Source organism: Mchenga conophoros, linkage group LG5 (assembly GCF_057382185.1).
Source record: "Mchenga conophoros isolate Kocher_MC1m ecotype Shallow Benthic linkage group LG5, M_conophoros_male_GT1.1, whole genome shotgun sequence".
Taxonomy (NCBI): Eukaryota; Metazoa; Chordata; class Actinopteri; order Cichliformes; family Cichlidae; genus Mchenga; species Mchenga conophoros.
Genome location: NC_140530.1, coordinates 36,373,177 through 36,386,572, shown reverse-complemented (window position 1 = coordinate 36,386,572; position 13,396 = coordinate 36,373,177). Strand labels below are relative to the sequence as shown.

General features: G+C 40.1%; 1 protein-coding gene across 1 annotated transcript; it reads right to left on the bottom strand.

Annotated features, from left to right (window-relative positions):
• Positions 1 to 586: 586 nt before the first annotated feature.
• Positions 587 to 12,914, bottom strand: LOC146575022 (serine hydroxymethyltransferase, mitochondrial-like). The gene is made up of 12 exons (XM_085275209.1): positions 12,723 to 12,914; positions 8,675 to 8,866; positions 5,947 to 6,026; positions 5,202 to 5,402; positions 4,995 to 5,076; positions 4,589 to 4,711; positions 4,063 to 4,202; positions 3,800 to 3,962; positions 3,286 to 3,385; positions 2,793 to 2,948; positions 2,132 to 2,239; positions 587 to 1,871 (listed from the first exon to the last, which is right to left on the bottom strand). Exons 1-12 carry the CDS (start codon positions 12,897 to 12,899, stop codon positions 1,744 to 1,746), a joined length of 1,650 nt encoding a protein of 549 aa, XP_085131335.1. The 5' UTR covers positions 12,900 to 12,914; the 3' UTR covers positions 587 to 1,743.
• Positions 12,915 to 13,396: the final 482 nt, after the last annotated feature.

The window sequence follows — 13,396 nt, the reverse complement described above, 5'->3', positions numbered from 1 at the left end:
GATGAAAGGTAGAGTAAAAAAGAAGTGCGTCATGGTCACAGCTGCAGTCCTCTCCGGGTCTCGCCTGATGAAGTTCAAATGGGGAAGTAGTGACTCGGTACAAAGTCCCCCAAATTCTGTCAGACAGCCAACACAGCAGAAATGAGCTAAGACAAAGCCAAAAACTGCAATTCTTTCAGTGTTTAGGCAGTTAATCTTCTCGTGCTCCTATTTTTGACTGAACTCCAATCTTCAGAGGAAGAACCGCCCCCCAAAACTTTTTCTTTTATTCATTTTCTCACATGCATGACTTGTTTACTTTGTGAGACACATCTATCGACACACATACTTACAGCTACGCCCCCTCCAGTCTGCTAGCTGTGCATTCTCCTGCACTGAGAAAACAGGTGGGCTGCAGAGGGAGAGATATTTTAGTGCTACAAATGAAAACACTGCAAGCAGCGAGTAAGGAAATTCTGTACGATGTCAGCACAACTGATTTACAAAGACATGAAAAAGTCTTTTCACTCTACGTTTTTCTATTTTAATCATCTATGGCTCTAAGAAAAGAACAAATATGTAAATATTAATGACAACACTGACCCCATTTTCATTACTGGACTTTATTAGAATGACACTAATAAAATTAGTAAAATGTGTAAAAGGTTGGTTCAAACCTTTGTGTACAGCAAAGATCAGAGATTTGGGAACACTGCAGTAAAATGTATTTTGGCTGAATTGTGACATGGATCATTTATTTGCATTTGTTCAAAGAAAAAGTACCACGTAATTTCTAACATCCAGTTCTTAATTGTTGAACGAGACAACTCGTTTCTTCTCACTGTACTGAGAACAGTCTTTAAACCAAATGTGCAACAAAGTAGTCTGAAGCAGCTTGATTTTCAGTTTCTCACTTTACATCACACAAAAGCCACAGTGGAAAAAAACAACCACATATCAGCAGTACAAAATCCTCCTTGTAATAAAATAAAGGAAAATGGATTGAAATGACATGACAATTAATACTTTTTAAATAACACGTAGAAAAGATTTCTCTTTGTAAACAGACCAAAGGTATGACTTAATACGGAATGCTATTTACGATTCCATTTGGTTATTTAGAATTATTCTGACATAATAAAATATAGAAATTTTAACCTGCATCTATGATATGCTGGAAGAAAAGCAGTGCCAAAAGACGACAACGTGCATCTCAAACCTATTATAAAAGCAGTTTGTAGTGTTGCATATTTAAGATATAGTATATTAAAATATATTAAGATCTTGGTGTAATTTTTGATCCCCTCTTTTCCAGCACACCCGTTCACATTGAAATTACATTAGTGACGTTAGTTAAGACTCAAATGAAGTAAGACTCCGTGCACCTTATTACAGTAGCTAATCATGCACTTACCAAGTCAGACTGTGACACTGACTGTTGCTAAATTTTTCTTCCACACACTTTTGTTAAGAAATCATGTGAAGAAGAAAATCTTCACACACACAATAGAAAATATGTTGTTCTGCTCTAGAAAATCTGTCACATTTGATTGTTTATTTAACTCAACATGGAAGCTATGTTTTTCCCCAAACAGATGACTCGTGACTGCAAAGCAGTATAAAAATTATTTCCCATTTATGATTGGAAAAGCGAACTCAAGCCATTTCAGTTCACAGGCTCCAGCCACATTTCACTCCATCCACACTTCTGCCCTGCCGGCTCTCTGCCATCTGGCTGTGATAGACCCGTGAGTCCACAGTGGGCTAATGGTCGGAGAACCCTGGCATGGGAAAGGGCCTGGCAAAAGCTTCAACACGGTGGCGCAGATCTGCGATGCGAGCCACCGTTTCTGGGTCCTGAAGAAGGAAGTTCTTGAAGTCCTGGAGCTTTCCTGCAAACAACAACAGAAAAGAGAAATGCTCAGATGTTTATTCTTAGCTTCCTCTGTTTCACTACCACTGGGCATTTTGTCTTCTCTCATGCAGCAATTTTAAAGACCGTGCACTATATTTGACTTTATAAATTCACTAATGCTATTACAGTTAATAATGAACAGTTTCAAACTGTGCTTTGGTAAAAAAGAGTTTAAACATGTTTTAGGCATCCCCTGAGCTACAGATTAATCTGCCCCCCTCCTCACAGCAGGCTCACCTGTCTTTTTCTTGACATCCAAGGCAATCTTGAAACCCTCATCCATGAACTCGACAACTTGCACAAAGTCAGCTTCTTTGAACTGTCTCGAGGTCAGGGCTGGAGCACCTGACAGAGAAGAACACATCACTTAAGCTTGAAATACACTTCCCATTGTTCTTTTCCAGTTTAGATCTTTTAATTCCTGTTCTTGTGTTTTCCCCCTAATTTTGCTTTATAGTCTTTAAAAAAAATAGCATAGAGTGGGAGCTTCTTAAAAGGTCAGTAAATAACCTATACAGGCTTGAGATGTGTCAAAACTACAACCGATCACCACATCAGATCCAGAAATTTCATTGCACTGTTGTGTCTGTATCGTTCTATTCTGTCTGGTGTTGCACTGTCTTTGCACATTGCACTTTATGTAGTCCTGTGTTGATTGTCTGTTATATGTCATATGCAGCACCATGGCCTTGGAGGAACGTTGTCTCGTTTCACTGTGTACTGTACCACTGCACATGGTTGGAATGACGATAAAGCCACTTGACTTGAGATGGGGGAGATTTAAATTAAGATTTCAAATGAATATACAGGGAAGCACGTGGTTTCTAATCCTTAATAAGTATGACCACCTCCTGGTGTGTGTCCAGCAAACATAGTGTGATGTGAAGCTGTTTCTCACCAAGTCTGAGGCCACCAGGCGTCAGGGCGCTCTTGTCTCCGGGGCAGGTATTCTTATTGGCGGTGATTGACGCAAGCTCGAGCACCCTCTCAGCTCGAGCACCATCAATACCCTTAGGTCGCAGGTCCACGAGGACCAGGTGGTTGTCGGTCCCACCTGGAACAGCCAGTTTTCAATAAATAGGAGGAAAATAAGTCACCCGTACATTACACGAGATTAAGGGAAAAAATACGCTAGGAATGTGTTTTACTGGTACGATCTTCCACTCTTACCAGTTATTTGGCTAAAAATATTTACTAAGGGATTAAAGAAAGGTGTATGTACACACTGCAGAGTATATAAACTGAAGGCTATACATCAAAACAAACAAATATCATTTTTGGATTTGTGCTTTTTTTCTTGTTGTGTAATTTACATTTTGTTACAGGACATTTTAGATGAATTTTCAGTGTTAAATGCTCCGTGCTGAGTAAAGAAGTGCATGCTAGATTACCTGATACCAGAGTGTAGCCTTTGCTGAGAAGAGCTGCAGCCATAGCCTTGGCATTCTTTAGCACCTGGTCAATATACTCCTTAAACAGGGGAGACTGTGCCTGGACACACAGAACCAAAAGTGTACAGTAAGTTAGCCTTTACATTTGGCTCTGTAATACCCTACTCCAGGGGTAGACAACTCCAGGTCTCGATGGCCGATGTCCTGCAGGTTTTAGATCTCACCCTGAGTCAACACACCTGAATGATATGATTAATTCATTACCAGGCCTCTGGAGAACTTCAGGACATGTTGAGGAGGAAATTTGGCCATTTGAATCAGCTGTGTTGGATCAAGGACACATCTAAAACCTGCAGGACACCGGCCCTCGAGGCCTGAGTTGTCTACCCCTGCACTATTCCCTTTACTGACTGAAGTTTATGCAACATGTTCTTAAGCTCCTCAGCTTTAAGTCTTGAAAACAAAACACCAACAGATCCAAGTTTGCAGTTCGGTATTTGTGTGTTGTGCAGACCTGTCTGAGTGCCACTGCTACACCAGCAATGGCATGGTTATGAGGTCCACCCTGCAGGGAGGGGAAGACAGAAAAGTTGACCCTGTCCTCGAGGTCGTACATGATTTCCTTTCCCTTTTTGTCAACTGAGCGAACACCCTTCCGATAGAAGATGAGACCAGCCCTGGACAGAACAGAATCTTTTACTGATGAAGCAATTTTACAATTTTTACTCAGCAATTTGATTTTTGTTCCCACCCGTGTCTCTTACAGTTTGACCTTACCTTGCTCCACGGAGGGACTTGTGCGTGGTGGAGGTGACCAGGTCAGCATGTTCAAAGGGCGAGGGGATGGCTTTGGCTGCCACCAGGCCACTAATATGAGCCATGTCAGCAAGCAGGTAGGCATTGATGTTGGTGCACAGCTGGAAGAAAAAGAGGCAGGATGAGGGAACAGTTATAAAATTAAGACCAACATGTATACACATGTGGCAGGAAAGTTCCATTGTTCTGTGGTTTACAAAAGCGTTTAATTAGCCCTAAAAGGTGAGGTGAAAATACATTCTCTTTTCCATCTGCATTAGATTCAGATGGTTTTTGGCCCTTCTTATACATTTGTCCTCTATTTTAAGGTGACAGAGGACCAAGCTGTCACCTCAAAAAAGCTGATTAAGTTTTAAATACAAACACAAAGCTGATCCATCCTTTTGATACAGGATAACAAGAAGAAGAAAAGTGAAGCACACAACAGAACAGAAAAAGACGGGGTGAACACGGGGTGAACTGAGAATGCAGAGAGTTCTCCGTGCACCTTCTTGATGCAGGCATAGTCAATGAGCCGGGCATAGGCACTGGTGCCAGCGATGATGAGCTTGGGCCGGAACAGCTTGGCCGTCATCTCCATCTGGTCGTAGTCTATAAGTCCTGTTGCAGTCTGCAGTAAAGAAGGCAGATAGAGGAAATGGCCTTGGCCGGTCAATGATTACGTTTCAGAAAATACAGTTTGCAAGGACAGCACTGAACCCGTTATAAACATCTTACTGTAACATACTGAAAACTGGACTTTCTTAGTATTTGCTGGCTTATTGACTTTTGGAAGACTTCTCACACTGACATTGATAAGACATAAAAAAAATACATCAGTATATCCCAGCTAATCATTCGACACTGGTATAAACGGGTGTCAGTAGATATCAGTAGAAAGCTTTTCTACTTACATTTAGCTTGTAAGGCATTGACTCAAAGTAGATTGAGGTTGCAGAGATTCTTTTCACATCAGACATGTAGCCGTGAGTCAGACTGGAGTAAAACAAACAAACCATATATACATAAAGAATAAAACAGAAAAATCAGATTTATGAATTTAAAAAAAAAAAAGGGGGGGGGGGGGGTACAGCAAAAATACAGCAACAGTGAATACTAACTGTCCACCATCAGGCAGGTCCAGGCCCATGATACGATCGTGGGGATTGAGTACAGCGGTGTAACTGGCAAAGTTGGCAGGAGAGCCAGAGTACGGTTGGACGTTGACGCCCCACTGAGCTGGATCCAGGTCAAAGGCCTCCAGAGCTCGCTTCTGACAGAGCAGCTCAATTTGGTCAACCACTTCTGCTCCACCATAATACCTGAGGGTGGAGATGGAAACATGAACTACTGTGAATAACCTGCTAATTTCAGCTTTTTGTTAGAATTTAAACCTACAGTGATTAATTGTTTGGCCACAACGCACAATAGTTCCTTTTAGGCCAATGTGGCGAACTGTTGTTTATGTGCATTCCCAGCAAACACAGCAAATAAATATCATTCAAATCTGATGTAAATCCAGCGTTCAGTCTTATGTGTTTTTGTTACAGTCAGCTCCCGATGAAAACTGCTTATACACCCGACAACAATCTCCAGCTACTTGCTGTCTATTTGTCTGTTGCTTGAGATTCAGCAGGTAGAACATATTGGGGGAAAAAATAAACACTATGACAGGTATACATTATGGTAAAATATTTCCTCCATAGCGTAGACTGATCGGTATAAGCAAAGCCTTTAAGTACAGCACTAATTCTGTACTATCATTTGCAGTCATTACTTATCTGAAGGAAATAACAGAAAATTCATTAACTGAAAATAATATCAATCATGTTAATAAACAGAGGTGTAGCTGAATAAAAAACCTACCTTTTTCCTGGGTAGCCTTCAGAGTATTTGTTGTTAAGACAGGAGCCGAGAGCTTCCAGAGCAGCGCGGCTGCAGAAATTCTGCAATGAAAACACACACAAGCGAACGCTCAGATTAATGGCACGAGTGGACAGATGGGACAACGACAGCAAATTAAAGTCTGCGAAGTGATGGTGGGAAATTTTTCCCTGATGAAAAGCAATCAGTGTAATACTGTCTCTCTGTGTTAGCCCTACGACAGACTGGCAGAGCTCTGTCCAGGCTGTCTCTCACATCCTACGGTAGCTCAGATTGGCTCCGCCTCTCCACAAGTCTGAACTGAACAAGAGGAAGAAAACGGATGGGTGGATATTATTATATTAATATCTGCAGAAAAAGGTTTTTGTTTAGTTTTTTTTAATCAAATCATCCATTTTTTCTTCACCTCCCATGGAAGTATAGCTCAGATTATTTTGGTTTGTTTTCCTGGGAGTTTCTATTCATGGGTCAACGTGTGTTATTAAAACTACAAGACCCAGATTTACCTGCAAACATGCTCATCCAGTTCTGACATTCTCACACAGACTTTCATACATCTCCTCCTACATGTACTCACTTGACAAGTTAACACTGTGTCCTTGTGCCCCACTGTACAGCCAAAACAAACAGAACAAGTTGCTGCGCTCAGACTTAATTGGATTCCATCTTTTTCAGGCCTAACTGAAATAGTGAAAGCTTTACCAAATTCAGAGGTCCAAAACAGCCCTAAATATGACAGATTTGGTTGTCTAAAATAAAAAAAATGTATTTGTGGCTACTGCAGGCACAATGTGAGCTCCAATTTAAACAAAAATGCTGATAAAGTAATCTACTCTGCACAGAAACTTGATAAAACTGTTGTCAGTGGATGATATGAACAGCACCTCCCTTGTCACTGGTAGAACAAAAGATAAAAGCAGGGCCGATTCAAATAAACTGTGCTTGGTGTGAAATGAAAAATGTTACTATTCAAAAGAACAGACAAGGTTTTATCTTCCGTTTCTTCTTCGCCACAGTAGTTGCAGCCCTGGCTGTGTAACATGTCTCTCTTGTATATCGTCACACTGGTCAGTAACAGGATCTGACATAAAATGAACACAGACAAATAAAGTCTGAATGTTGCCTCTCTGAATGGGGTGGTGGTCGTGGTGTGTTGTTATTCAAATGCTTCACCTGGAAGCTAACAGCTTTCTACTGCATCCGTCTGTCACGCCAACTGCTGTGCATATATTGTGTGTACACATGTGGAAAACTGTACGTCTTCTCATCGGAGGAATGTCTGTCTGAGCTGTACTGTGATGTGACTTGCAGAGTGAGCTGGGGAGGAGGCAGAATGAAGATATCAGCTTTATCTCACACTACAGTGGTCAGGCTTTGTGTTGAGAGGGGGCTGACATACTCCACTGAACTGTGGCGAAGAAGGAACAGGAGGAGAGAGAAGGAACAGCAGAAGATAAAACCTCGTCTGCTCTTCTGAATAGTAAAATGTTTTGTTTTCCAGCCTTGGAATGAAAACAAAGAGCTGCCCAAATCTTTCTGATAACTGAGCTAGTCTCGCTTACAACAAGCAGAGTTTCTTATAAGTGTTTTTACTATTAAAGAAGTCAAGTTTGAATGACTTCCAGCTTACTGTGGGCAGTTCCTCAGTGAGTGAATAATGAATTAACAGGAAGCTGGATATGAATTTATTCCTAACAAAACCATTTCTGCATTAACATAAAAGGTGTGTGCCGACTTATTCTGACTTTCAATATATGTTTATATTCATGTTAATCCACTTATTGTGCAGCCTATTCCATCCCCACTAGGGCAGGGCAATATGGCCAAAAATATTTATCACGATATATTTTTGAAAATTTACAATAACGATATAACTGACGATATAATTGACACTAGACAAAATACTTTACAACTCCACAAGTTTATTAGTGCAAAAAACCCCATCAATGTATTTTCACTTAAACAAGCAGATGGTTTTTTTATGTGCATTAAAGTTATATAAAAATTTAACAGTGCAAATGCAAATTCCTTGCTGACAGTTTAGCCAAAAGTAATTTCCAGTGGAAATTGGATGACATATCCTCAGCATAACCATGTATAATATCCACAAAAGGTTATACACATACGGTAATATTATGTTGAATCACAGTACGTATCACTCCACGAGGCTCCTGACTACGGTAGCCGCAGTGCTCCGACAATCAAGCGGTGCGGCTTCGTAGCTTAGCAAAGTCGTACTAAAACATTTTTGACAGATTTTTGAGCGCCGTGTACCACATAAAATCAGTTCGGTAATAACGGCGGCCCACTTGCATGCTCTACCAAAAATTGTGCTTTGGTGTGTATCTGACGGACAAACACCAAACCAGTTCCACACCACTGAAGTTGCAGCATTTTTACAAACCAATTGTGCTTCATCCGTTTCATTCAATGATCCGCTTTCGCCCTTCTTATTCTCCGTCGCCGCCATGCTTTTTCCACCATGTGCGTATAAAAACAAAGGCACTGCGCATGCACGTTTTACCCATATTCTATCGCGATATTTCCTTTTCTTATCGTTGCCCAACGTTATACCGGTATTATCGTGAACGGCATGATATGGCCCAGACCTAATCCCCACTATAATTTGTTAACTAAATATACACTAAAAGAAAAAAAAAAAAAAGGCTTATACAAAAGCACTTAAATTTACATTTCTAAGATCTAGTACCTCAGATGCAATGAGCTCCAAACCACGGCACTGCCTGTCCTTCTCCTTCTGCAGCAGATTCCACATCTCGGGGTCATCCTGAGCCAGGCTCTCCTGACCCGTCCAAGGACGATCTTCATCCGCTGCACGGGTGGCAGCGTGAGACTGGTGGGCACGTGCACTGAGACAAACAGGGACTCGCTGGCACAGCGGCTGTGGGTGGAAGACGAGTTGGGAATATGAGGAAAGAAAATACAGAAAGGAAAAGGTTTGATTTAGAGTTTGTCAGCTTTACACAGATATCGCAGTTACAGTAGAAATGTTTTCTAAAACTGTGTCATTGCACCAAACTGGGTCATGAGTTGCCAGAGTGTGAGATTGTGTCCATCATCCTGCAGCTAACAGATGGTTGTATTGGATTTCCAGGTACAACTATTGTATATTTCCCACCTAATCATGTCGTTCTCTTTGTAGCCTGCTGAAAGCTTATCATCTCAAAGTTGAGAAATCAAATTAGTTTGACTTGGTAGCCACAGATCATGGTGCAGTTAAAGTCCCTGTCATCTCCTAAAGTTGCTGAATTTTCATGGACATTTGTCAGTTTTTGGTCACCATGCTGCTGCTAGCTGTCCTATTACAAAGAACATCAATTCTCTAGTCTTTATTTGATCATTTCATATATTTAAAGTGTGATTCTAATTTGTCCTGTACAAAAAGGAGACATTTGCCTCCTTTCAACTACTGCGCTTCCCTTACACTCTAATGCAGCCTGGTATAATTAGAAGCTGGCGTGTTTTCGTGATATCAATAATCAGCATGGTTGTTCAATTATGCCTCTATCAGCACTTCTATAAACTGGGACCGACTTTTACAGCCTCAGTGTACCAGAAGGAGGCATACAGAGAACAGATTCAGCACTTCCTGCTTATCTAATCTGGACTGACCATGCTTCATCATGTGAGATGTTGCAGAATTAAGTCATTTGTGATTACTTGCGTTGCATTTTTGTTTTCAGTCTTCATGTATGTCAGGTGTGGGGAATGGCCCATCGAGCATTTCCTGATTTTTAAAGTGCTTATGATGTCATGTCTGACATCATCAGGTTAAACCAAGAGGAGGGGTTTCTTTTACCATAAGTTTGTTTTAGGATAAAAAGGATTTGTTGAATGTTTTTACTTATATAGAGCCATCTAGTTGTATAAATGTGTCAATCAGAAGAGTGGGGAGCTTTATGTAGCTCTCAGTCATTTGAGTTTTAGATTCCCCAGCTCAAGCTACTGGTACTGGCTAGACCAGTGGTCAGCAACCCCTGTATTTGATTAGTGTTAGTTTTTTTGTTTTTTTAAGTTCAAAATTGGAAGGTTATTGTGATCTTGAAATATTATAATAAAATTATATTTTATTAATTTTCGTCGCTCAAAATAAGCGTCACACTTCACATCAGAAAGCCACTCTCATTCAGAATCACAAATGGAGTGATACTAAGAACCTTCCAAGATGTTCCTTTACTCCAATGTCCTGTTATATTTTATGAAGCAAAGAGCAGATTAATTTTAGGATTTAAATCCTCGGAAAAACTTTAAAATGCTTAAATCACAAAATTAATTTCCCTGACAGAAAGACGTCGTCGTCGTGGACAAATCTCAACGCTATCCTCTGAAAAAGTCAAGTGTAGGAAAAAAAGTACACACAGAAATATTTTTCAATTTGAAATCACATGCCCTGACCACAAGACAAACCCTGTCCTGTGAGTCCATTAAAACTTTAATCAAGATGCACACCAAAATAATTAAATTCAACAAGAACAGCGTGAGTGCATGTGAACCACTCAGTTTCATGAAAAACGTCAAAAACACCAACAGCAGCGACTTTTAAAACCAGCTCTGAAAACATGAGATTTAGACTCAAACTTTCTGAGAAACTACATGAAAGTTCGGGAAAATGTTGAGTCAGCTTTGTTATGCATTCAGTATGTGATTCAGTTTTTCAGCATACCCAATCAACTTTGGGAATGTGGAAGTCTAGTACACTGTCCTCACTGTTCAATGACCCGATTTTAATTTGAATATATGATAAATTTGCACTGGAACGTTACAAAGACAATCTTTAAGAAATTAAGACAAAAACCTGATTTCTTGTTCATAAAAGGAGCCAAAATCTACATGAAAAGCTTATTTTCCCCATGTTGGATTATGGTAGTGTGATTTATAAGCATGCCTCTGCCTCCACTCTTAAGCCCTTGGATACAGTTTACTATTCTGCAGTCAGGTTTATTACTGCTGATTTTTATAGCGCTCATCACTGCATCTTTTACGGGGGAGGAAAAACAAACAAACAGCCCAACCAGATAAAATAACAACAGATGATATAGATAGCTGTATGTTATTGTCAACACATTATTAGGACGTTTTAAACCACGCCTGTATCTGGGGCATCCCAAACTTGTTCATATCAATGTAATTCACTGGAAGTCCATACTAAGCTTGGAAAAATCTTTTTTCCTGTTCATTAAAAATCTGGGACTCTTGATAAAATAATTAATCATTTATAAAATGTTACTCAGCACTAAACTTTTGGTGAATTTATAATGATATTTTTAAACCATTTAGCTTCTTTTTTAATCTACACCAAATATCTGGATCCTGTCTCCTTATTAATTTACATTTGTATATGTTTTTTTTTTTTATCTGATCTTTTTTATCCTGATTATGTTACAGTTTAGCATGTTTAGTTTGTATCCTCTTTTCTTATTTTAAATACCAAGCTTGTGATAACATTTTTGTAAAGTATTTATGACAGCAGTAAATACTGATGAGGATAAAGAGTCAAACAGCTGCTGGTGTGACTGAAACAATGACTTTTACTTTTCAAGGTGGACAAAACACCCACGTGTGTTACATAATTACCCCCGTGTAGAACATTTGGTGTTAGTGCTTTCTTGGTGCTCTCACCAAAACCTATGAGGCCCATTTAGCACTTTGAACATTATTTGGACCAAAACCAGCTTCTTCAAGTGTTGAATATTATCATCCGTTAACCTGTGCTTGCATTATCTGCAAACTGTTATCGGGATCAGGGCTCGACTTCACTCGACTTTATTAAAGCCCCTGTCAGCATGAAAGCCACTCATTAACCAGCTAAAAATACCTACAGCTTTTTCCCTTTTGGATAAAGTGGTGTAACACTAACAGACAAAGTTACCAAACCTACAGTGTGCCCCTCAACTTCTTCAAGTAGGCCAAAACAACACCTTACAAAAGTAGGTCACCAGGGTTTATATTTATGACTTTCCAAGCATACTGAACTAGCTTTGAATATACTGGGTTATTTTCAAAGCTTGTTGATATGAATATAATACTACAAAATAAATTAAACAAAGTGCGGCTTTAAAATTAATTATTCAGCATCTTTTTTCATGATCAAAACCTAATTTGTTTTTATATTTATTGCATATATTATTTAAACTCTTATTCCATTTCAAAGGCAGACGATACACGGTTCAACACCACTGCATGCATTCTTCCCTTCTGATCATCTATCAAGCTGTGCGGATGACACAAAAACACACATGTATGTCCACGCATCAACAACTCTAAGCATGAAAACACATCCCTGCCGCACACGCTCTCACTGAATATCATATCTTTAAATATGGTTCATGTGCCCCCTTATTAAAAACCATACACTTTAAATCCCTGTAGTTTGTTGCAGTTTGTCAACATGATGAAACTGAGCAGTCGCTGTTGCATCATCACGTGGACCCAGTTGCGTTCACCGAACTTAACCACTGGCAGCTAGCTTCCCGGTGGCGAGCAAACAAGCCTCGAGTTTGAAATGAAATGCATAAAGGACAGAAAGCAAACAGCTAGCGGTTTGTTGCATTCGCTAAATATAAACTGCACACTTGAGCTGCAGTAAGAAACATAACCCCACCAAGCCTGTGAATTGGTAAAGAGTAAACTCTGTCGTTAGCAAACAGCCAACCACGCAGAAATACGAGCTTAGTAACCCAACCGAAAACAACACCGGGGGCAAAACAGCGTAGAAATATATTTAACGGCACAGTTACCCGTGTGAGCTGTCTCAGAGCGAATAGCAGCATGTTTCCAGGTGTAAGACCAGACGAAGAAGCAGCGCACACACAGCTGGTACGGTCGAAAAGGCTGTTTGAGAGACGGTTGGTTACGCTCGTCCTACCGAAGGGGTCGATGGGAAGTGTAGGCACATTGTTTTGAGGACGACACATAAACTAGCGACGTCCCTGCAGCGCTCACTCTGCTGTTTCTTTGCTTGCACACACTCTGTCCGTTTCAGGTTAGGTTTCTCTTATTCAGCGTTACATTTTGAAAATATCTATGTCTGCTAAATATAGCGGAGCATGTGTGACTTCTTTAATGGTGGCATGGAAGTCCAGCTCTTAAAGGCATAAAAACACTGCTCAAAAAATAATAATAAAGGGAACACTTAAACAACACAATGTAGCTCCAAGTCAATCACACTTCTGTGAAATCAAACCTTCCACTTAGGAAGCAACACTGATTGAAAATCAGTTTCACATGCTGGTGCAAATGGAACAGACAACAGGTGAAATCACCGATAAATGAGTGGTTCTGCAGGTGGTGACCACAGACCACTTCTCAGTACCTATGTTTTCTGACTGATGTTTTGGTGACTTTTGAATGTTGGCGGTGATTTCACTCTAGTGGCAGCATGAGACGGAATCTACAACCCACACAACTGACT

What these genes read in the sequence shown, in the direction of transcription:
- LOC146575022 (XM_085275209.1), bottom strand. Translation starts at nt 12,899, where the DNA reads ATGTGTCGTCCTCAAAACAATGTGCCTACACTTCCCATCGACCCCTTC. An exon ending in GAAGGCTACCCAGGAAAAAG is followed by an intron (nt 5,403 to 5,946) that starts GTAGGTTTTTTA and finishes CTCCACCCTCAG; the next exon opens with GTATTATGGTGGAGCAGAAG. An exon ending in CAATGCCTTACAAGCTAAAT is followed by an intron (nt 4,712 to 4,994) that starts GTAAGTAGAAAA and finishes TCTTTACTGCAG; the next exon opens with ACTGCAACAGGACTTATAGA.